Source organism: Prinia subflava, chromosome 3 (genome assembly GCF_021018805.1).
Source record: "Prinia subflava isolate CZ2003 ecotype Zambia chromosome 3, Cam_Psub_1.2, whole genome shotgun sequence".
Taxonomy (NCBI): domain Eukaryota; kingdom Metazoa; phylum Chordata; class Aves; order Passeriformes; family Cisticolidae; genus Prinia; species Prinia subflava.
The window spans coordinates 51,224,965-51,251,003 of NC_086249.1; the positions used below are offsets into that span (position 1 = coordinate 51,224,965).

Genomic DNA, 26,039 nt, shown 5'->3' on the forward strand with positions numbered 1-26,039 from the left:
AAGGCATGACAAGTTTTGACAAAGAAAAAAACAATGCTGTCTTGTTTGTTTAAGGAAGCCTTGAGTTTTTGGTGGTTTTAGGTACTTACAAGAAAATGTAGTTGATATACAGCAGACACAATTGCTTGTGAGATTGGGGATTACTTACAGTATGAGACAATGTCTAACCTGAAGGGTTGCAAGCACTTCAGCAGCAAGTCTTTGGAATTTAAAATTAACTTTGAAAAGGGTCTGAAATAAAAGAGAAACAAAAGTATTTCAATAGGCTTACTGCAGGGTTTTTTGTGGGTGTTGGTAGGAGTAGTCACCTGCATATCATAAGGCTTCATGAGAAGCAGTTCTGCAGGAAAATATTTTGAGGGTTCTTTTTTTATATTTTGTTATATACCTAGAAAGTATAATGCAGTATCATGCTGTTGAATGAGGTATAAAAAGCAGCTGTCCTGGTTGTTAACTATGGCGTTTGTAAAATAGCTGAAAAGGTTCTTTCAGCTTGGTCAGTGCTGTAAGGCAGCTGTAAGGCTGGAGTTGGTGTCCAGTTTGGGTACAGCACTGCATGAAAGCTGTGTGGGTAGGGAGAAGGGGAGAAAAAGAAATCTAAGTACAGAACTAGAAAACAACATGACCTTCTAGGGAAAGGCTAAAAGATCCGGGTAGTTTAGTTGAAAAAGAGAAGCCTAGGAAGTTCAAGTTTTCAAATATTTAAAAACTATAATCTCTTCTTATAGAAGTCTGTAATACCTGAAGGGCAGTAATGCTTGAGGTGTGGCCCAGGAACGTACACCTGATTTCTGCACCTAATTCTGCAACATCTTCTACAAAGTACAAAGTAAATTTGGATAAATTTATTTTGTGTGTATAATTAAAGTGTGTCTAATTCTGAAAATAAAAATAGCACTGAGTAGATCAGTTGCTAAATGACTTAAAGGCTAGAACATAAATTCTGTATCTAAGAATGTAATAATACTACAGTGACATGGAGAATGGTCTGCTTTCAGGGAAATGTATTTATGTTGTGGATCTTCTCTCTGAGAGTATTGTGAACTACCCACTTGAGAGCTGTCAGGTCATATCTTGGTCATAAAGCCCTTGTATCTTACATGCCTTCTTGCATATAATTATATAATATCAACTTCTTTTTTTCCGGCAGTGTTGCAGTTTAAGAATAGGAACTGTGCACACCCATGGGGAAGAGGAAGATAGAAAAAGGAAAGAAACAGAAATGAAAAACAGTGATTAACTCATGGATGTGTTTATGTTAGAGTTGCTTTTCCTTTGTCTGAATTTTGATTTGGTTAATGGAATTTACTCATTCCTGCCATGCTTTTATGTTTCAAATTTTTAAATGTTTCCTTTTGTCTTGGCAGAGAACTAATTGTTGTCTTATGGTAGACTCGACTTTTCTATGCAGTGGAATGCCAGAAGCATCACAGCTTCACTTTGTACCTTGTAATAATAATTTAGCATAAACACTATAATTGCTGTATTTACCTTCATTTCAGAAGCTGGAAAAACATAGTTATAAATTACATGAATTTAGAAGGCAGTAACATCACTTTGAGTGCAGGAGGAAAGAGAAACACTACTAAATTCATTAAAAAATTTAATACCCGAGGTGGTTCTGGAACTATGTATTGACAAATTTGTGCTTATGAAGATGCAACCCAGAATCTGACAGTAAGATAATGACTTAATCATGTGATTTTATGCCAAATCAAGAGGGTTTTTTGTCAATTTTTATATCATCAGGCTACTGCTGGTAATACTTAATTACTCTATAGCCTTACTATCATGTTTCTCGCATCGTAATTCTAATCTTGCCTTTTTTTTGTGCCTGTCTTGAGTAAGAGAATGGTTTCTGTGGGTGACAGACTTGTATCTGGTCAAGTTTTTCAGTGCTGACATCTAATTAGAGACATCAGAGATGATGATGCTCAGGGTGCTGTGTGTCATCCAACTGCAGTTCCATCATTTGGTTAATTAAGTGGTAGTGGGAGCTTGGGATAACTGATGGTATTGGTAGACTGCAGTGAATTGCTGTGTTCCTGCCAGGGACTGAGCAAAGTCACCTTAAAAGATCCAGCCAACTGAAATCTCCAAATATCAATTGCAAAATTGCATTCAGATTCTTAAAAGTGGTTTTCATAACACTTAGAACTCGTAATTGGGACTCTTGGGGGAGAAGAGAACAAATCAATATTGGTAACAGAAAGACTCAATTTCCTACATTTCCTATGTGATAATTTCTTACAGATCTGGTTTACTGTTGGAGGCATTAGTGATCCTCAATACCTTCCCAATTCATTCATTAGTTCATCAAAATATGTGCCAAGTTGCTGAACAGCAAATCACCATTGTTTGTGTTGTGTATGCTGAGAGCTGGTCCTGGTTAATTTTTAGCTGGCTTTTTATAAGAAGCTGAGGACTCTAATCTATACAATCAGCTTGGTTACACAGAGGCCACACAGGTATCTGCTGTTTGCTGTGTAAGCTTAGTGAGCTGGGACATTACACTAGGAACGAATTGTAACATTTGAAAGCCTGTGCGCTGAACCAGTGCTGAAGCAGCATGGCAAACAGCAACACTTCATACTCTCAGAAGGATGGAAAGCCTACCACACAGAGTGTTAAATGTATTCTGAACTGGGATTTGGTATCTTTGTCTCTCTTTATCAGCATTAGCAAAAGATTTTACATTTCTCTTGTAATTAAATGTAGAATGTATATGTTAGTTAGGTTATTTGCTAAAGGATCACCAATCTGTAGAAGCTAAACAGCTTTTGATCTACCGTATGAAAAAGCATACAAACAAAACACTGACCTGAATGGCCAACAACACAGTCTATGAAATTGTGCCATAGTTCCAGTTGATTTTAAAACAGTAGAAATAAAAATAAATTACGTATATAAAGCCAGCATGGAGGTAAGAATAAAGTGTGTTAAGCAAGGGGAGCATAACTTAAAGATTTTTAAAACTAAGCCTATGTTTTTGCATCTTAAAATGCAATATGTTCAAGAATTGCAAATTGCATTGAGTTCTTGAAATAACAGAAAGCTTGATTCTAAGAAATCTCTGAAGCTTGTCCTAATTAAAGCTTGTGCTCCAAGAAGGACTCTAGATTAGATCAGCTGTAGCTTTGCTTAGCTGTATCTTGGAAGAAGTCTGTGGATGAAGGTTCTGCAACTAGTCAGGACAATCTGTGCAGCACAGTGTGACCTGTGGTGGAAGTCTGTGTTAAAAATTAAGCAACTTAAAATTTTATAATAGAAAGTTACATGCAGCAGCACTGCTATTTAGAAATTATTTGATTTGATTTGCTTTATAATGTTGTGTCTTGTATTATTTTCAAAACAGATCCTAGTATTCTTTGTGATTTGGACTGCTACTAAGCCATGACTTACTGTCCAGAATGACTACATATTTTTCATTAATGATAACTAAATTAGGGCTCAGGACTGTGCACATTGCATGAGGGTTTTTTTCTTCTCATTGTGCAGTGCTTTTAGTTTATTAATGTTGAAATTCACCTGATGGAATATCTTATGGTCTCAAAGAGCAGTAAGCTATAGATGTTGGTGTCATCTAGAACTGTATCATTACCAATTAACACCTTGCTATCCTGTCCTTTGCCTTAAAATTTGTGGTATTCTGTGCAAACCAGAGAAATATATCCAGTGTTCACTAATCCTCTAGAAGAAAGACCATTGTGTCATACCCTTCCTTTCCCATGTTTTAGTATGTGAGAAAGGATTCTTCTTTCTTCTTGTGGCTTAATTAATTTTCTGTAGGAATTTTTGGTGAAGGCTCTTGCCAAAGCTATTTCAATAAGTCTTTCTACCCTCTCCTCCTTGCATCCTTCTGCTCTCCACTTACTCTCTTCATCTTTCAGAGAAGTCTAATAGCTGTGAGTGGGGCATCTGCCAGAAATATAGTCTTCCCCCTAAAGCTCACAAGGTTCTCACGAGGCTACAAATTCTAATTTTTATTATAGCTTATATGAGTTTGCTCATATGGGTCTATGTAAATCCTTGGATTTCATGTGGTAACCATGTCTGATTTTTTTTTTAATGTTTTCCGTTCTTCTGGTAGAGGTGTTCATTTAAAACATGTCAACAGTTCTGGATTTTGGCTCCTGTAGAGCTCTTGAGTAAATACTTGCTGATCCCAGCGGGGTTTGCTGTCACTGCTGTATATATTCTAAGGCCTTTTATATTGTAATCAATTTGAGAAACTTGCTTAGATATGTATTTGAACAAGAATTTAAGTTTGGAGAACTTCCAAATGTCTATAGAGATTTAGTTTAGAAAGAATTTAAAAAACAAAAACAAAACCAACCCAAAACCCAAAAGAAAATCAACTTACATAGTATTAACTTTTTTTTATCAATCCTTTTGGCACTCATTCGTCATCCTTGTCACCTGTTATGATTCTTCCATCTGCTTTGAAATGTCTTTATTATTAGCTTTTATCAAATTAATCCTCTAGAATATCTTGTTTAGTCTTTCTTTTGACATTTTTCTTGTTTGGTTGATATAATTAACTCCCCTTTTTCCTTTGAAGAATGTCTTTTTAATATTTTTGTTTTAAATATAAAATTCACTATCTCTTTACTGTTTTGTCTAAGCTGTTGGTAATAATGGCCTTTGAATAAAGCACTCTGAGAAGTCACGAGAACCTGAAATCATGTTTATTTCATCATGAAATAATAATTCCTTGCTGTTTTTTACTATTATCAAAGTTTCTATTTTGTCCTGGGCTTTTTGGTGGTTTTTTTGCACTTGTTTAACTAACTCATTCGCTCAAGGATTCTGTATATATGGTGAAGTGAGAGCTATATACCTTTTTAATCTTCACTGTAAAAAGTGTGTGGCCACTGAAGCAGAATAGTGATCTCACTTTGACTCAGGTGCTCCCTGTCGTACATACATGGTGGTGAAATAAGTAACTCCTGTGCCTGTGTTCCGATGTGATTGATGATTATGGCTGCATTATGGAACTTGGTTGGTTACTTCCAGCAGAGAAAGTTATGCTCTGTGTCTGCTGTGTTAATGCAGGGCTCAAGAAGTGGAAATAAAGTAATGAATGAGATGGGCAAAAGTTCCTTCTAGACTGACACTAAGCAGCTGGTGATTTCATCTTTTATTTGGGGGAAGTTCTGTTTGCTTTCTTCCTTTCAATCTCATTTATTCCCCACTTCCTAACTAGTGCTTTGGATTTTGCCATCTTTAATATGATAAATTTATACTTTGTCAGACACATTTTGAATGTAAATTACCTGTCAAAGTATTTATCAGTACCTTTTGCAGTTGTTTTGAGGTGGAAAATTTAATGGCTCTTAACTTATGTAGTAGTTACCTTTGCATATACTCACAGTGCTGTTAGTGCAATTCAAAACTATATCACAAATAATACCTAAAATTGCAGCAGTACAGTTTTAAAAAACCTATCACATGTAGATTTGAGATCTTTATTTGCAGCTTTTTTCCTGACCTTCAGTGATTTCTCACCCTGTTTAGAGATGCCAATAAAGAGGTGAACATTACATCACTCAGTAAAGTCCATCGAATTTGAGCTTTTTGAAATCATAGGGAAGGAAATTCATTGTGTGTGCAGCCCTTTCAGAGAGTGCCCTGCTTAGTAGTTTCTTGTCAGTTCAAGACAGGCTTTTCCACCTGCATTTCTCCCTTGCCCAGTTGTCTGCTTGTAGAACTGTATGTGTCCTAAAATCAGTTTCCTGTAGACCTGTGTGATGAGACGTTCTCCAGTTCCTAGGATTTCTGACTCTAGGTCAGGGCTTTGCAGATGATTATTTCGAATTCTTCTGCTGGGAGCTGAAATTATAAAGGAAGGTTGATTCTGGTTTTTAGTTTCGTGTACATAGCTTAGGTAAAGCTCTTGGTGAATGAAGTATATTGCATTTGGGAAAGAGCAACTGGAGAGTGTGAGGTTTTTGATGGTGATGTTATTAGAGATGTGTAATGTGGTTGTAAAGGTAAACAAGCTTTCTGTTTTGTTCAAGAACAAAGCCTTTTCCTTTTTTATATTGTGAAATACTTGTTAAAGATGTGCTGCTAGTCCCATACTCTAAGTATTCCCAGCAGGAGGAATTTTATAGAAGAAATAGACTTAAAAAGAGCACACATCACACTGTGTATCACACTATGGGAGGTGCGACTGTAAAGACTTCACCAACACAGCTGTTAAAATGTCTTAAAATTCATGTTTTGTGTGCAAGAACTTGATTAAGAGTATGCTGAAAACTTGCTTCTAATACTGATGTTTGGAACAGAGTAATTTCAGAGAGGCTGGAGGGGAACCCCAAAATAACACAAGTTCTGGTAATTAAAAAGAGAAGAGTGGTGTGTGGGTCTAGAAAGTTGTGAGAATGACTGACTGTCAGGCTAACCCAATAATAGACTTACGGTTCTCCTTGCATGTCAAACATATTAAATATTAATTCTAAAACTGTCACTGTTTACTCCAGCTTTTGTATGACAATAGTCCTCTTCATTTGGAAATGGATAAGAGGCTGGTTTGATAAAGGTGGCTAAAAAATCGTAATAGAAATATGACTTGGAAGCCCTTGAGGGATTCCTGGGGTGGCCTCTGCCTCTGACACCAAGCAGAAACCTCCTTACCACCAAATCCTGTCTCAGGACTTACTGACCCAGAGATAAGGCAGCTCTCCTCTCCAGTGTTACTGTAGGAGAGATGGAAAAAGCTCCTTGTTAGGGAGAGCAATTCCATCTGGGCACATTGCCTCTCTAGTGTTGGTAGGTGGAGGGAAGGAAGTGGCTTCACATCAAGATGGGGTAGGCTGGCTGAGGAGCAGGAGGCTCCTGAAGGAGAAGGACAGTGGGTGCTTGTGTAGGCTCTCACTGTCAGCTGCTGGACTACTGTTGTTCATGCAGTGAAATATTTGTAATGCTAGATATTGCATATATTTAGAACATAGTAGCACTCCTAAATTATTGGTCTTTATCCCATTCCTGCGGAATGGTTTCAGGTAGAAGTAAGCCAGGAAGGAGCTAATGCACTGGTGTTGTTTAAGTAGTGCACTTTTGGCTTTTGTTTTCATTTTGTGTTTTTCTTCTCCTTTGCCTTGGCACTGAGCATTTACTGTGCTTTCCCTAGGTCAGGATTTTACTATCAAAATAGATTTTAGTGCTAATGAACTTGGATTTGCTTTCTCACATTAAAAAAGAAGGTGGGGCAGTAATGACAGTCATTCTGCTTTTATTATGTAACATTAAAAAACCCAATCTTTTTTGTTTGTTCTAAAAATAAATTGACGTTTTTAGTTCATGTTTTTATTGAAAGTCAAGTGTCATAGACATCTGAGAGAGGTTTAGGCCTTAAGTTTTGTCAGCTAAACATCTGAGAACATGAGCTTGTGAATGTATATTTTATGAGTTCCTTTCTGGGGTTTCAGCTTGGCTTGGGTTGGAGACTGCACTTAAGGAAGTGGTATATTCCCAGGAGTGAAAAATTAGGTAGCTGAGATGTAAGTTTAACTGCCTGGGGAACCAAGATGACGTAGTGACTCTGCACCAGTTTTAGAAATGTCAGTAATATTTTAAAGATAGACTTAAATACCTTGCTGTCTCTTCATCTAAATGCTTACTGAGCTGTAGTCAAAATTCTGTATTTCTCAGTGTGCTTTCTGGATTACTCAAGTTGGCTTTTGCTAGTGTAAGTCCACTTAAAACTTAGTTGATTTTTATGCAGTGATACAATACAGTCCATTCTGTTATTTTAACATTTTGGGTTTGCATCCTTAAGGAGTGAAATAGGGAAACAGTTTAGATTAAATTCCTGTAAGGCAATTCTAAAAGTAGTTTGACTCTTCTAGGAAGAATGGCTACGGATGGTTCACTTTGAAAACCTGAGGCTACATGAAAACATCTTCTAGGTCATGCTTTTGATTTGATACTACAATTAAAAACCTGGGTGAAGTACTGAGCTCAAACATGAGATAAAGCTCCTTAAAACTGCAAAGCTGTGAATGCTCAGGTCAGAGTTCAGAGTGTTGTAAACAAATTGAAAAAGAGGGAAACAAAAATAGAGTTTATAACAATAATCATTGGTGTCTGTGCAAAGTACAGAGGAAGATATACCAAATGTACAAATGTACCAAAAGACAAGAACAAGATGTAGGAAGTAAATCTTCAAATGCAATTGCAAAACAAAAAGACATTTCTTGGTGTGATAATATTAATAGTAAAATTGCCAAGAATACCTTGAATCTAGGTTTTTCATTCCTTGCAGGACGTTTGCCTTGTGGATAAGGGAACAATTGACCCTAATTTTGCCCATTTAGTTCTTTAAACTAAATAAAAGCTTAGAAACTGAAGGGAGGAACAGTGTCAGTTGCTTCCCAGCAATAGTTACGCAGGTGAAAGTCTATGGAAAAACTTCCTTGATTTTCGTATTTGGAGAATGTCTTAAAATGTGGTTTGTTTTTCTTTTTTAAAGACCTGCTGTGGAGAGCCCGTCAGTGAAATTTCTAAAATTTTATGTAATTTCTTTACACAATAGAAATTCAGCAAAACATTTTGAAGCCGTATTAAGAGAACTCCCAAGTTTTTAAAATAGCTAGTAGAGTTTTTCTGTTATGGAACAACACTGACACCCAGTGGTGGTCTTGTACTACTGCGGTCTTTTAAGATGCTCTTTGCTTAATTGCTTCAAGCGTTCTCTCTTCTATTGAGGTGTTATCGAGTAAGAAAAATTTGAAAGCTTTATGCGATTTTTAAATTTCCTTTGAAAACCTTACTGTTTTATGGCACAATTGTATAAATATGCTTCTGTAGTAAAGATATGTAAGGAACATTCTGATTTTTGCATAAACAGTGAAAATAGCTACATAAAATTTGCTATAAAACTCCAATGTTGATTTGTGTGGCTGGCACTGAATTAAAAGGGGTAGTGTAGTTTTTGTTTGATGTTAATATCACAGTGATTCTGGAAGAGTTGAGAATCTGAAATTTTATAGAACATATTTATTAATATTAATTGTCCATGTTTACTTCTTTCCTTAAAGCTTCTACTTAATAAGATGTTAATTCTGGCAATGGTAAAAGAAAATTACAGAGGATTTATAGAGAAATGATGTGACAGAAAAAGGATGGAAGATTAAAGATTTGTGTTTGTGCATGAACTGTTAATTACAAAGAGAGAAAGCATGCTTTTCAGGAAAGCTGCTCATGAAAAATAAATATTATTAGGAGAGTTGTTTACCTGATGGATTTAATTATATAATAAAGCTCTCATTTAAAACCTTTTTGTATGTGCATGTGTATACATGTGCGTGTTTGTCTGCAGATGAAGTATTTAATCCAGCAGTATAGAGCAGATAAAAAATGCATCTTGCTTTGATACCACCTATTTCTTCAGTGTTTCAGACACAGGCAATAGAGTAGTAGTACAGAAATCTGTGTATTCAGGCCACATCAGGTGTAATTTGTTCTTTATGAAGTAAAGCAGAACATAAAGCGAGATAAGTAAAGGCATAGGCAAGATCTGTACTATGGTTATATCCCATAGCAGTGGGAAATACTGAGAAGGAGAATGCACACCTATAATGTACAAAAGTGGGTTATTAAATTGATGTTATACTTGATATGAAGGAGCAGTGGGAAAACAGCTCTGCCTGTCACTGATGTAATATGTTTTTTTGTGTATCACAGAGAAAGAATTACTGAAATCTGTTTTTCATAGAAGCTTGTTGAGAACATTTTGACAGAAAAATTGCAGATTTGAATTTATGTGTGAATGATTCATGTAGAAAATGCTGATTCATTGCTAATGGTTTTGTTTTAATGTCTCTTTTGAAGGTGGGAATACAGGTACTTTCTAGGAGGTGTTTTTTTCTGACAAAAGCTGTTGCTAAGAGGATTATACTGCTTCATGTCTCAGATGAATGGAGCTGGAGTGGAGGGAGGAATAGGTGAGATATCCCTTAGGTTTCAGCAGGCATAATTCAAAAGAATGGCAGTAGAAACATTTGTACTCCTTTCTCTTCTGATCTCCTTTCTCTCTAGAATGCTTCACAATTAACCATCTCAACCGTTTGTGGAAGTTTTATGCCCATTTGGTTGTAAATTGTGATTTTTTTTTTTCTCTTCTCATTTGTATTAATGTTCCAAGGCCACAGAATCCCTGCTTGACTCCTGCAGCACTACTTATTAAAATTCCCTTGAAATCAGTGTAGTTGTTTTCATAACTTCAACGTGTAACTTTTAAGATTGTTTTAAAATGTGTAAGAAAGAAGTGTAGTGAGTACTTCATTTCTTGGAAACTAAAGGTACTTTTAGTGTTTCTTAGTCTGGTTACCAGTCCTCATAGTGGGAGGTCATGCTGTGGGGGTGTGTGTTTTGTTGGGGTTTTTTTGGTGTCATTCTAAGATGTCAGTGAGCAGCCACTGGCTTGCTTTGGACTTGAGGAGTTTTGTGGAGCTTGGCTGCTGCTCGCTCTATGCTTCTCACTCGTTTATTTTTCCTTTTATTTATTTGCTGTTTCACATTAAGCAAACGTGCTTAATTCTGAAATTTTTGTTTACAGAAGGAAAAAGGGCAAGTTTGTTGATTATGGCAGCAGCATTTCTATGCTAGGTTATTCCCAGTGTCTCCTTGATTTATAAAGGAAAGTTGGGGAAGATGGCTTGGAATGGAGGTGTGGAGAGCAAGAATTGACAGACACTGCTTGTACAGCACAGCCAGGTAGATCTTGGGAACTGGGGGATTTATGTGCACTTCCAGCAGTGTGATCTGGTTCATGGGTGGTTTGGGATTGCTTCCTACCACTTGGCAATAGGAAATGTGTTAGATTAACGTAATAGGATCACACTGTAGGTCACCTTTTGTTATCTAAGGTCATGGCATTTTGCAAAATGGGCAGAACAGGTAATGCAGATGATGTGAGGCACTTGAGTGAATATAAGAGACACACTGCTACAGGGCTGTTCTCTTTGACTCCAGAGCAGGTTTTTACTGTCTTTGGTTTTGTTCAGGGTCAAGTTTTTTTCCTTCCTTGATCTAATACAGAGAACAAAGAACTGAGTGGCCTTAAGCTGTAAAGTCCTACCTTCAGCATATTGCATGCCCTCATTAAGAACAGATGGGGAAAGAGTCTGATTCCTTCAGAGTCTGGAAGAAGCTCAGATTTAATAATCCTTATGTTGTGGGGGGAAGGATTATGCCATCTGAAGAGGTAGCTTTGTCTATTGTAATTCCCTTTTCACACTTGAGCGAGGCAGATGTATTCTTTTTCTGTGTAAATACGTATATTTCAAAATAAATTTAATAAAAATATTTATTTTTATTTTCTTAAATAATTTGTGGGCATGTAGCAGAAAATACTCAAAGCTAAAACTTAGATAGTTCTTATAGGAGACCGTACAAACAGGAGAAAATAAAATAATTAATAAGTTTCTGTAAGTTTGTTAAGAAAATATAAACATGTTTGGAGTACTCACTGCTATATGAAGTAGTCTGTTTAAGGATGTTATTATGGCAAAATGGAAGAGACTGACTCGATATATACTAGTTTCAAGCTTCTGTTGAAGTGGGAGAAATCTGTGCATTGGCTAAGTCTGGTGTACAATGTCTCCTGGTTGCAATTTGCTTCCAGGCCAATTTCTGAGCATTTTTTACTAAATCTGTAGTTTTGGAACCTGTTGCACAGATGCAGCACCTGACACTTTACTGAAACCTCTTTTTGTTTTTTCTGTTGAAGTTCTTTAACGAAATTCTGCTGACAGAATTGTTGATTTGCTCTTTTTTTCTTGAAAGTGATTTTGATGCTTTTTGCATTTACCAATTTATACTTTCATGTCATAACATCTATAAAAACAAAACCAACCAACCCCAAACTATAAAATATCCCTGCTACATTGATATTTGCAGATTTTGGGCTTTTTTGAAAACTCTTATAATAACCACATCAATCAGGTTTTTGCTAAAAAGATTTGATGTTTGCTTAAATCAACCTAACAGATGTCCCCAGTGATATTTCATGATTTGTGTATCTGTGAAGTTGACAGAGATTTTGGTCAGATAGGCCATTTTTTTGCTAAGTTGCTGTTGCTTAAATTAGCACAAGTCAAAAATTAGTGGTCTTCTCCAGTGAGTTTATCTTTCTGTCTCAAAAGCTTTCCTAAATAATGAGACAAACTAAACTGAAAATTCATATATATTTATATGTAAAAAGTTATAAACTGAAAATTTTGACTAAACCAGAGTGCTATTTTGACAGCTATGATACAGTCTTCACTTGGAGGTGTGAAAGTAAAACATGACTCAGCAGTGAATTTTGTAATAGGAGAATTAATCTTGTTCTATATAGAGAAAGTTTCATTGTAGGTCAGATTCTTGTTTACTTATTCTTTAAAAATGTTTTTTTTCTTGCTGGAAAATGGTAGCACTTATGTTGAAGTACTCGGCTTAAATAACTCTGCAAGGGAGCTGCAGTCCTCGAGCTTTAGTAGAATGAAGAATGACTTCATTTGCATTTGGATCAGAAAAAGAAGAATTCTTCCATGACTTAACCAACAGTCTAAAACTCAGCTTATGGATTTTGTACTCCCCCAGCCCCTGCTGTTCAGCTTATGTTCAGTTTTATGCTGAAGACAGCAGAAGGTAAACTTGTGGAGTTTATGATACTCCACAATGATTATGATACTCTGCTCTTTCTAGGAAGTCTGTTGCTGTAATTAAGCCACAGTTGAAGCCTCGAGAGCAGAATAGTCTTTTGGATGTATCTGTTTCCCCTGACATGGAGTGGGAATGCTGTTCTGCTTTACCTTCTGACTCCAGCTAATGAGATCTGCTAATGCACAGGAGTTGCATAAATCTTCCCATATCATAGTACTGAAGCTTACTCAGCTGGGGATTCCTGTATTCCCATGCAAGCCAACACATCTTGCTACCTTATTCTTCTCAAGCACCTGTCTTTAATAAAAGAATAGGATTGTTTCTTCTTATGATTCTATATATATATACATTTTTGCCATCTGAATTGTTTCATTATTCACTTTTCTTCTTTTTGGTGATGGTGAGCTAGAGACTCTGGATTTGCTAGACATGAACAAATAAAACCAATCAAGTGTCTGGGTTAGAGCACAGCTGGGACCACTTATTAGTCTGGGAGCACTGGCAGGACTGGAAAGGGCAATGTTAAAGTTACCAGGACTGGAATCAAAAAGGTCTGTCAAGTCTACTTCCCTTCAAATATTTTGCCTAGTTTGTATGTTACAGTGTGCATGTTATTTCCTTCAAAAAGAAGGATTTCTTGAACCAGTCACGACTATCCATTTTTAGTATTTTTTAGTGTATATTACTCTTTGTTTCTTAAATCATTCTTTTATTATTTGGGAAATGGTGATTGCTTGGTGAGTAGTTATTTAAATGTTGAGGAAGAATGTGTTTCAGACTGGGTGTCTATCAATTATTTAATGGTTGCTGTGATGTATTTCAATAAAATGAAGAGCTGTGCAGAAGAAGGCAGGTTGCCAGCTACACAAAATTGAAAACTGGAACTGCAAATGGGTTAGAGTAGGCAAAATGAACAACAAATGTCACAATTTGTGATCACTCAAGTTAAAACTATCGTTTTAAAGGTATTTTTTGAAGGTTAGAATAGGTCAGCCCTTTAAAATGGATTCAGATAATCAATTCAAAACTTAGTGTTCAGATGAACAAATTTAGTGTGTACTTACAGAGTTTTTGCAGAAAGATACTGATCCTGCACTACCACCAGCAGTGTCACAAATACTTTTTCCAAATGTGGTTGTGGAGGAGGAGTTTTATTCTTATTTAACACTTTTCATCATAAATGACTATTCCTACACTGTAATACACTTTCATTTTTACCAGTTTCTTTGTAGCACAGGCAACCAAAACACATTTTAGAAGATGGAAGTTTTGTGTGTTCCAGCCCTTGAGGGAGTAACTGTACAGCCTTGCTCTTTACAAATTGATGTGGTTGTGCTTTGAGCAGGATGGGAGTTGGTTGTTTTGGTTTGATTTGTTTTTTTTCTTGCAAATGCCCTAGTGAAAATATGCTTCTTCCATCAAGTAAAGGTCAAAGGGTTGATTTTGAAACTAGGTTCCTGTAATTTGGGGCTGGGCATGAGGAGCACAGTGCTTGCCCTGTTTGTGATGGCTCTGATTATTTTTAAGTGCAACTTTTTTTCTTATTTGCATTTTTAAAAATTTTCTTCTGTTTATAAATTATGAAAGAAATACTTTTCTTAACCTCATCTCAGTAAGGAAACTGATACATGAAGTAATCTTTCAAGTATATTTGCATCTGTGCTTCACCAGTACAAAGGATAGGAACTAAAGACAATTTCATAGACAGAAGAAATGTTTGTCTCATTGATACATCATGTGATATTCTATTTTTTTTTTCTTTTAACAGGTATCTTTCAGACGAAGGAATTGAAGCTTGCTTAAGTTCATCTGAAAAAGTTAATACAAACGATATTATCCTAGTTGCCCTTAATGTAAGTTATGGTAGTGAAAATGTTTTTTTTCTGAGAAATCTTGCTAAAAATGATAGATCTAATGGCTCAAGTATAGGTTTGTGTGTCTATTTAAGTGTACTATTGTCTGTGTGATTTATGTAAAGGACAGGGTACTTACTTTTCTCCTTGCCTGTATGAATTGTGAATTTTATTTGGAAAGAACATCTATTCCAAACTGCAAAACCTGTTGGAGAAAAAATGAACAGATTTAGCAGTAGGAAAATATTTTTTTTGTTTATGAAATGTAAAACTAAAGTCAAAGTACAAGCAGTAATACAACCAGAAGTGCTATCTAATGACATGAGTGTGAAATTTTAGTACAAGTTTGTTGCGATGAATAAAACACCCATACATTGGCTTCTGGACATGATACTCCTTAAAGCACATTGAGACTACATATCCAGTGTTGTTTACATATTTATGTAACTAAAACCTGGTTTTTTTCCTTACTGTAGAAATCTGGATTAGTAGTCATAATTTTGGCAAAAAATTAACAAGGAATATACAAAATTGAGCAACATCTTTGAAGCAATAAACCATAATATTTTTAAGGATATGGCAAAAATGTGCATGTGAATCCCTGTTTTTTAGAATTCTAATATATACATTATTAGTAAACATTAATAAGTCTGCTACCTTTCTTAACTCATGTATTTATTTTATTTTAACATATTATCAAATCCATACACAGATGTTTTATATGGTTTAATATAAACTTTGTAATAACTATATGTAGTTTCAAGGGGGAAAACAATGTAGTTGAGTGCTTAAGAGAAAAGTATCTTCCTTGACTGTATTAGAAATAATAAAAGAATGAAATTATGTGAGAGTTGTTGGAGATTATCTTATCCACCCTCAAGATTCAACCACTAGGTGTTTTTAGATGATACTCTGAAAGTGTCCCCTCTGCTCCTTTCACTTACTCTTTGAAACATGTGTTCAGTCACTCATGTATGCAGGTACCAGTTCATGTAAGGAATATGAAAAGAATTAAAGTAAAATTATAATGCAAAGATGCAGACAATGTAGTACAAAGCATGCAGAAGGCAAGCATTTGATTTCTGGACCAGAGCATTGTGCCCACATGTTTGAGAATGCATTGCTGTTTAATATAAAACCCGGATAAAATACTTGTGAGTTGCTGGGTTTTACCCTGCATGTAATCATGTACTAGAACAAGTACTGTTATGATCATTTGTGCCTGTGTTGTAATTTCAGGTTTGTTTGATAGATAATAAAAATAAGCCAGAAATATTACACAAGTATTCTGAATTCAGAATTAATGGCTTATCACTTTTTATCATTAAGTCAGTTGTTTGTGTGCCCAGAAGATTAACTTGTCTGTTGAGTAAGTAGAGAGTAAGCAGTGTATCTTTAATGGCAGGATAACAGTGAATTTATATTTCACTTCTTTCAAATTCTTCCTTGACTGCTAGAGGCACGTTTCAAGCAGAAGAAATCAAGAAGTCAGCTGAACTTTTTTACCTTTTTTGAGTGTATGTGTGTGAACTGCTTAAATAAGAATGAAGTAGACATAAATGTATCTTCAGTCCTTCATAAAAAAATAAATGTTTTTATTTTGTCTGAGTACTTGAAAAGAATTTGTAAAAGTTGTGTCCCCTTCCCACTGCTCTGATTGCAAAGCTTTATGCAAGGGCAAGTCCTGCCTGAGCAGCCCATTGACTTTCTCTGATTGCGTGACTGCATCAGTGGACAAGGGAAGGGCTTCAGATGTCATTTATCTGGTCTTCTGTAAAGCCTCTGACACAGTCCCTGAGAATATCCTTCTCTCTAAATTGGAGAGAGATGGATTTAATGAATGGATTGTTAGAGGCATAAGAGAGTATTTGGACAGTCCCATCCAGAGGGTAGTCGTTAATGGCTCAGAGTCCCAGTGGACATCAGTGATGAGTGGTATCCCTCACAGATCTGTATTAGGACCAGTATCACTAAATATTTTCATTAGCGACACGGGTGGAGGGACCAAGTACACCCTCAGCAAATCTGCAGATGACATCAAGTTGAGCAGTGAAGTTGACACACCTGAAGGACAGGATGCCATCCAGAGGGACCTGGACAAGCTCAAGAAGTGGGCCCATGGGAATCTCGTGAGGTTTAACCTTCAGTATCAACACAGGCTGGGGATGAACAGATGGAGAGCAGCCCTGCTGAGGGCTTGGGGGTGCTGCTGGATGAGGGGCTGGACATGACCCAGCCATGGGCACTCAGCCCAGAGAGCCAAACGTGTCCTGGGCTGCATCCAGAGCCCCGTGGGCAGCAGGGCCAGGGAGGGGATTCTGCCCCTCTGCTCTGCCCTGCTGAGACCCCACCTGCAGGGCTGCCTCCAGCTCTGGGGGCCCCAGTGCAGGAAGGACAGGGACCTGTGGGAGTGAGTCCAGAGGAGGGACACCAATGTGATAAGAGGGATGGAGCAGCTCTCCTGTGAGGAAAAGCTGGGAGAATTGGCATGGTTGAGCCTGGAAAAGAGGAGGTTTAGGGGTGACCTGATTGTGGGCTTCCAGTGCCTGAAGGAAGCTTATGAGAAAGATGGAGAGAGAGACTTTACAAGGACATGTAGTGAAAAAACAAGGGAGAATGGCTTCAGTCTGAGAGTAGGTTTAGGCTAGATATTAGGAGGAAATTCTTTACTGTGTGAGTGGTGAGGCACTGGAACAGATAGCTCAGAGAAGTCATGGATGCCCCATCCCTGGGAGTGTTGGATGGTGGGTTGGATGGTCTGGTGGGTTGGATGGTCTCTGACGATATCGTCTGTGGAAAGTATACCCTGCCCATAGGAGGCGTGTTGGAACTAGAGGTTCTTTAAGATCCCTTTCAACCCAAACCATTCTATCATGATTCTATGGTAAGGATAGCATAACAGGAACAGTTTATAGGAGCCTGTGTGCTGTTCAGAGACACACAACTGACAGATGAGTTTCCTCAGATGTGCTCAGATTGAAAAACTGAATGTACTTCCTTATCATTACCTGGCTATCTTGTGCAACAGAGAGAGGATTGGGCATTTATTCCCTCTATAGATACTCAGCAAATATACTAAATGTGCATTCTTATGATGTTTTTTTATTTGTAACGTACCAGTGTTTCTCACTGAAAACCAGAATAAATTATTTACAATATTTCAGATACTAAAATACAATCCTGCTCAATTCTAGATCAAGATGCCAGAACACTAGGCCATTGACTTATATTAATGGCAAAATACTGTTCAGGTTCCTGTAGTAATTACATTTAGCACATTTTCTTTTGAAAGTGTTGTTTATGATCATAATAAGTAAGGATTTGTGCATGTAAAAAGACACAAACTAAAAATACTTTTCTCTAAGTGCCAGATGGAGAGCAAAGAAAGATGTTTCACCTCTATTAAACCTCACAGTTATGTTTAACCATTAAGCATTGCATAGTCATTTGGTTTTGTCTATTTTAAGAGCATTTTAATCAACAATGAAAATGTGCCAAAAGGATTTATTTTGTAAACTCTTGAGTTGTTGAATTTTTTATCACACATAGGAATGGATTACTGTAGTAAATAGTTGTCATTATGGAAAAATGCTATTCTTTTTCCTATTTTATGGGTTTTTTTCCTTTTAAAGTGCATATTTTAAGTTAATGTTTTCTTTTCTTCTGCAATAATTTCAGACAGATTTAAGAACGATTGGCAAAAAATTCCTCCCCAGTGACATCAATGGTGGAAAGGTGGAAAAGGTAGATAATATTTTTATTTCACTTTTCTGTATTCTGTGATTTCTGTGTGATCATAGCCTTCTATGGCACATTAGTCTGGTTTTGTCATTGCTTCACATACAAAAACCCCAAAGTTTGAATATATTATAGTGTAAGTATATGAACATAAGCTCCATAAAAGAGGACTTTTTGGTTTTTATTTCACGACTTTGAAATGCTTAAATAAAAATCTGAACAATCCTGGCAACTTCATTTGTTGCTGAAAAGTCATTAACTTGTTTGATCTTGACATTGTATCAGAATTTAATTTTTTCCCCTTGTTATCCTGAGCGGGCAACAAAGCAGGTCAGGAATAAATCAACGTAGCTGTTTGATTCTGATATACACAGTGATACAAGTTAGTGCTGTGTTATTTGCCTATTGACATCCGTGGCTATAGCTATGCACTTTATGTAATTTTCCTGTGGCTATATATCCTAGAGGTTATGTGAATAAAACACGTAAGATGTTGGAACACTTTATGTGCTAGAGAAGAGTATTATACTTGAAACTTGGGGGTGCTAGATTTTAATGCATGTTGAGTGTTTAGATAAAAATGAAGTTCGTCCCCTTCTGTATACCCTGCCTGTTTTATTCTTTACATGCAATTTGGAGATTTGGATAAATGAAGGAATTTTATTTTAAACCTAGCAGCGATTCTCACTTCAATTCTTTATCACTTACTTCAAATATTGTCAGTCTCTCACTGATGTGAAAGTTCTGGGGAAATATATTTCTTTACTGTTGAAATTCAAATAGTGATAGGTTAAGGTGGGTTTGTTTTAAGAAAAATATTGAATGATGTATTGAAATATTGACTGATGAGGGAGGCTGTTAAGAGATGTTTGGATTTGCTTATTCTGCTGTCTGAATGGAGTGGTCACTGCTGCAAGCTCAGGCTTCTACAACAAAAAAAGCACAAACATTATTGCCTTTTATGCAAAGCACACTTGAGAGAGAGTCCATTGCAGGATCATATATTTTAGCTAGGCAGCATATTACTTAGTAAACTTTGTGGGAGGAGTTTTATTAACTTTATCTATATTCACAGATCTTAAGAAAATTATTCTAAAAAACCCCAAACCAAACACTTACAAACCATTTCCTGGAGGCTGATAATCATTCAGGTTTTGGAAAGAATTATGCAGAGAAAAACCTGCTTGAGAAGGACTTCTATTTATAAGTTTAGCTCAAGCTATTAGATAGTATGCTGAATCCTTGTTTTCTTAACTGTAATTTCCTTTTTTTTGAGTAACATAAAGCAAATCTGACTACTTAATCAGTGCTGCTGTTTAGCTTTCAATGTCTGCAAATACATTATGTTATACACCTATGTGTATACAAAAAATGAATATTTGCTTTATGGGAGAGTAACAACTTCTTAGTATAATTTCTCTGTAGAAAGTAGTAATTTGTTGTTCAGAAATGTTTCAGTCACAAATAGAAATTATGTGCTATGATTGTTCCTCTCAGCCAAGACTAACATCAATATTATTTATCTATATCTTGAGAAGCTATGATGTATTTCTATCTTGCATAGAAAATAACTTTATTTATTTAAAAATAAGTTTTTATGCAACTATTTGCCGGTTGCAATAGGCAAAACAACCCCCCAAAGCTGGGAGAATCTTAGTATGAAACATGGGTATTTGACCATTATATGTGGTTATCAACTTCAGTCATTAATACACAGAGCTGTCTCAGTCACTCATTTAATATCTGTGTTTTGTATGGGTTTAAAATAAAATCAATATTACCAGCATTAACCACAAGATGGCCACATTTGCATAGGATGTGGGAAAACTGAATCTTCCCACTTCTATCTAGATGACTGTATAACATAAAGATACCTTAACTATTTTTGAAGGAAAAGATACAATGTATAATTTAGTAGCTGTTACATTTAAGGTGTTACTGGTGGGGTTTTGTTTGGTTGTTTTTTTTTTTTTTGCTTGGTTGGTTTTTTTGGTGGTTTTTTTTGTTTGGTTGGTTGGTTGGTTTTTTTGTTTTGTTTTGGTTTAGTTTGGTTTTGGGGGTTTTTTTTGAGAACTTGCATCATTATAATGGAAACATTGCCTGCAGGAGAAGCATTCAGAAAGGATTTAAGTTGTGGTCTCAGAGTTCCTTTTCTCAGTACTGGCAAATTGATGTTAAGCAGTTGAAAACATAAGGTGCCAGCAATTTAGTTCCTGGCAAAGGTTACTGCTGTGCTTCCCAATTTCTGTTTCATTGGGGTTTTTTTTGATTGTAGATTTTTGTTTCCTACTGCCTTTTTAATTGTTGGGGTTTTTTTTCTTTTTTCAAAATGATCAGATTTGTTGTTCGAGTTAAAACTGATCTGCATTTAAAAAAGCCTCTTTCAGTGAGAGTGATTGCTACATCAGATCTTCTTCTGCCATCATAGTAAAAAACTACTGTGCTCTCTTATTTATTAATTTCTCTTCTTTTTATATATGCTTACCTACTGGTTATCTGCTCTCAGTTTGTGTTCTTCTGGCTGCCTATTCTGTTTCTTCAAGGTTAGAAGCTGGTGAACTACGCACTTTTTCATCTTTTCACTGTCATTTGGGAGCTAGAGATCAGTTGAGCAGCCACAGACAATTTTTTTTTCCAGAGAAATTAAAATGACATAGCTATAGCTGTAAAAGTAATAAATGTTTTAGGTGATTGGTTTGGGCTTGGGTTTTTCAGGTGGGTTTATTTTGCTTTATTTTGGTTTTTTTGTTTGTGGTGGGTTTTTTGGTTTTTGTTTGATTGTTTTTGTTTGTTTGGGTTTTTTAAGCTATCTTTATTTTTTGTAACATAGACTGTGATGTGTGTAATAGGGTATCCATTTTTATGTAATCAGTAGACAAGTGATGTCCCTTCAGTTTGTTCAATTCTATTTTGATTGGACCATTGTTCAAAGAAGCTATGTTTCTAGTTGGTGTTTACAAAGCAGTTGTACTTGAAATTTCCTCTTGATCCAAGCAGATTGTCTTCTAAGCTGTTTGTTTTTTTTTTTTGTTTTGTTTTTGTTTTTGTTTTTTTTTTTTTTTTTTTTGGTTTTTGGTTTTTTGGTTTTTTTTTGTTCTTTCGAAGACTCTGTCAGTGACACCCTGCAGTGAAATCTTATCTGGACTCCATACTATGTTCAAAGTGACAGTATCTGTGTTTTTGTTTGTTTGCCTCCTCAACTGTTTTCATTCACTTATTTTATAATTGGTATCTCAGAGATGTGTGAAGCATCACAACTGTTTCTCTGAAAAAGCCATTTTTATCATGCTTTAGAACACAGACTACATGACTGATAGAAATTCAACATGACTGCCTGATCAAATTACATTTTTCTTTGCCTGGGGGCGTCTGTTGGTGTGTCTAGATATTGCAGTGTTTGTTTAACAGTGCTAACAATTTTGTCTTTTCTGTTTGACTTATGTAGCTGGAAGGGCCATGTGTCCTGCAAATACAGAAAATTCGCAATGTTGCTGCACCAAAGGATAATGAAGAATCTCAGGCTGCTCCCAGAATGTTACGTTTACAGATGACTGATGGACACACAAGCTGTACAGCTATAGAATACAGTAGCATGTCCAAAATAAGGTGAACAACTTTCTTCATGTTTTCCTTTGATACTTAAATGTCCTTGAAATAACAGAAGTGTCCTTAGTAATTTATGAAAAAAAGATGCTTGACAAAAGAGTCTTCCTTCTTGGATTTGTACATAAATGATAAATTTAAATTCAGCATGCAAAGGTATATATGAATGTAATTTACAGTTCTGTTTATGATGAACTGCATAGTGGAAGAAAGTGGATTTTTGCAGCCGTCTACTGAGTTGTAGTTTCACAACACACAACATTTTGGAGCGGTGTATAAACTTGGGCCAAATTCCCAATTCTTAGTAGTAGCAGATCTTTTGCCTTGCCTCTGTAGCAGGAATGCCACAGGCTTGACACTCCTAAGCCAGTGCAACTAATGCTGCTTAACTATGGGCAGGCCTTTAACTTGGATATTTCTTCAGCTGAAAGTGAAGGGTAAGAGAGCTGATTAGTGCTGAGCATGGGGATGTTTTGTGTTTTTTGTTATGGAGGTGCTAAATATAATCTCTGATGTTGAGTCTGCAGATTCATGGTGTGCTCTGTAATTCTTCTGGTTCAGATAATCTTGTTTTAAAAAAACCTTTCTTCTTCTGTCTTTGGCTGCTAGCTGCAACAGTTAGATGTAGATGTATACCTAATTTTTGGATGTCGTCTTTTACTGTTAAATTGTTCTTCTGGGCAGGAGCCAGCTTGCAGTTTAGAGTGATGCTGTCAGAACTTTTAATGATATTTTAATTTTAGCTTGAGCCAGCAGAACTTGGAATATCATATTCCAATGTGAATATAAAGAGAGCAATAAAGGAAGGCAAACAGACTCCTGTGTAAGTAGATTTTAGATCACAAAATGTTTAAAGATGAGCACCCAGTACAAGACATAATTTGAAAGATTTTTGATAAAATCTCAAAAATGTTAGAGAACTCATCACTCGAGTAATGTTGTGAGCCCTTCTTTTATGTAACATTTAAAGATTTAATTTGTGTTTCATGTAATTGTTTCAGGTTTGATTTTGGGCTATTAAACTGCAATAATATGCTATTTTAGTACATAGTGTTACTTTAAATAAAAATCACTTTTTTTTTTTAAATTATAGGTTTTTCATGACTATGATTTCCATTTACCCCCTTTCCCTTACCTAATGTTTATTTTTTTCTGTATTTCTTTCATGTCTATTTTTTGATCTCATTTTTTTGCCTTTATCAGAACAATCCAAAGATCTATTAACATTGCTAAGGTTAAATGCCACTGGCACTGGCTGACTCCACTATGAATTTTTCTCACCATGTGGTATGGGCATGTGATTGCAACAGTTGTTTTAGCACATTTTAAAGAGATTATTTTCTCTTAGTTGGAAGGTTTTCACTGGCTGTGTCCTGTTTCTCACAAGGAGCAGTTTCCAGATTGCACTGTTTGTCATAGCTTTCAATTACATGTTGGAAATACATGATTCTTTTATGCTTCTGCTCTTGCTTTTCCAAGGATAGATTCATATGAGAAGAATATAAGGTGGCTCCATGTGGGAGCTGATGACAGAAAGTGTTCATATGTTTTTAAATTATAGAGTAGTGAGAGGAGAAGGCAGTATGAGATGCATGGGATTTTATATTTATTATATAAAGTAGAGTCTAGTCCTAGCTCTTAGCAATATGTAGAAAGGTTCCTTACTAACCACTCTATGTGTCTATTAAGTTAAATGTCTAAAAAAAATGAGATGATTAACTATTTGGAAATCCACTCTTAACAGTAAATATGAAGAACCTACCTCAAAGTCACTTGTCTAAGAATATCATCTGATAGTTGAAACAAATTGTATCCTTAGTTTGGTATTATGAAATTGGGTATTAACCCAGCAGACAATTTGCCAATATTCATCTCTGTTAGAATCTAATTTGCAGTATGGCATTTTTGAATAATGGGTGGGAAGTGTTCCAATAAAGCTATTGAAAAGTACTGTGCTTTTTGATGCTAATTTTTTATTATGGCATATGAAAATGTTTGAATTATAATAAGAGTAGGGTTTTTTAAATATGTTTCTTTGTGGCAGAATAATTATAAATATATTTGAATTTTTTGTTTCTACCTCTAGCCTGAACACTCCACCTGGAACAAAAATTAAGCTTTCAGGAATTGTGGAAGTGAGAAATGGATTCTTGCTGTTGGATGACAGTAATACAGCAGTTCTTGGAGGTGAAGTGGAGCATCTTATAGAAAAGTGGGAATTGCAAAGGGTGAGGTAACACCACTGGAAATGCTTGTCTTAAAAATTGCATATTGCATTTAAAAACATCAAGCTTATTCTGTTTACTGTGAACTTTTGCATTTAAAACTGTACTGTCCAAATAGTTTTAGGGCTGCAGCCAAATGTATGCAAGTAGGTCTTATGTATAATGTTGCAAATTAAAAAATTACAAGGGGTCTTTACATGGGAACTGATTCCTTTCTGCATGGATTAAAAACATTAATCAAACATATTAAATTTATTTTGGTAAGTAGTCATGGGTGGTTGCTTTCCTAAACAATGTGTTTGGTACCAAAATACTATGGAGTTCTGCCTTTTACAGTTACTGTCTGCAGGCTGTGTTTTCTTGAGGCAAAAATAATAGAATAAATGTACAGAAAGCATTGAAGTTCATAACCTTTTGTATCATCCCTGTATTCCACATTTCATCAGGATTTTAGATAAATTGTGGTTATAAAGTCAAATTGGAGATTTAAAATTCTTCCAGCAAGGCATAAATATGTGTAAGCTCCTTTACTTTGGTTTCTGTCCCAGTAGAACAAAACTGCAGGAATATTTTTTCATACATTTTCTCACAAACATGTGGAAGTTCCTAGGGCAGGAGTTGTGACCCTACTACCATTAGTCCCAAATACTTACCAGATTAACTATTGCTACTACAACCATGTGCATCTCTGTATTTTTGCAGCCACATCTCTGAAATGGAGTATCTGCTTATAAACACGATGGTTAGTTCTGTATGAAGTACTCATTTGATTGCTGCTCCCTCTAAGTTGGGCTCAGTAATTTTTGTTAGAAGTAGCCTTCTTTGGTGTTTGGTTGTGCTTAATAGATTTCACCAAACTGGGCCAAAATTAATTAGAATTTTAGAGTTACATATTCTAGTAGATTCTGTTTGGAATCCTTCAGCTTTTATAGCTGAAAATAAGGGGGGTTTTTTTAAACACAAAGTATTCCTGGTTTTAAATGAAACTTCCAAAATAAAACAGGTTCTGGGGTTAACAGCAGAAACATCCCATTTTATATATTTTTTTCTTACTTAGTATCAAGTCTTGTGAGTTCTCTCTTCAATTAAAAAACACCAAATTTTATGGTAGATGGGGCAGAAGAGAGAACACAGAGCTAACACATTCTTAAGAATGCTGTGCAATTCACAAGACAAGAACAGGACTGGTTCGCTTTCTTGGTGATATTTTGGACAGTCTGTTTTCATATTTCTTCTACCTGGACTTCAACAGATAATTTTTGCTTTATAATTAATAATTGTTTTTTGAAATCAGTATCAAGAAATAACTTGGAACAGACTATTTACATAAATAAAAAAAGCAAAGCATTTAATAACCAAAGGTATGCAGCTGACTACAACTTTGAGCAGTTGTTAACCCGTTCTCTTGGCTGTATGCAATATGTTTAACAGAGTGGTAGCTGTCACTGATTTGCTCTGGTAAGATACAGAAAGTTAACAATTGCCTGTTGCTGTCCCCTCAGTGCTCTGGTTCTCAAACTTTTGGACTTTGCCAGAGCATTATTTTCTTTTTCTTGTTGACTAGCTCACAACACATGAATGTGGCCATGTCAGAAAAACTGTGGGTGACAAGGAATCAGTTTGGACAGGTGAACCATGACCACTGGAAATTGTAGTTCCAATTCGATATCCAGACTGACAGCTAGACAGATAGGGCTCAAACAAATCTGTAGAAGCCAGATGCTGCATGGTAGCAGTGTCCCTATGAACATGATGCTTCTATTCTGTTCAGAGAGGTTTGTAGAAGAGTACAGCTGACAAATAAGCATAATTGCTAAAGTATCTGGGAGGTGATAAGGACATTCCTGCTCCTTGTCTAATCTTGCCACAGAAGCTTAAATAAAATGTTGAATTGTTTGCATAAAAAGACATAAAAATTTTATTTGTTTAACTCTTTCAAATTGCTTGTTTTGAAGCTAGATTTTTA

The 26,039-nt window shown here is 35.9% G+C and overlaps 1 protein-coding gene across 3 annotated transcripts in view; it reads left to right on the forward strand.

Annotated features, from left to right (window-relative positions):
- The window catches only part of TDRD3 (tudor domain containing 3), a 93,397-nt gene that overhangs the window by 28,584 nt on the left and 38,774 nt on the right, over positions 1-26,039 (forward strand). For 2 of the 3 annotated variants that reach the window (XM_063392195.1, XM_063392196.1), the window contains 4 exons: positions 14,423-14,507; positions 18,186-18,251; positions 21,691-21,851; positions 23,935-24,076. In XM_063392195.1, the coding sequence (XP_063248265.1) occupies positions 14,423-14,507; positions 18,186-18,251; positions 21,691-21,851; positions 23,935-24,076 (454 nt within the window). Of the gene's footprint in view, positions 1-9,837; positions 9,951-14,422; positions 14,508-18,185; positions 18,252-21,690; positions 21,852-23,934; positions 24,077-26,039 lie in introns of those variants that run through there. The other variant, XM_063392197.1, reaches the window with a different exon arrangement.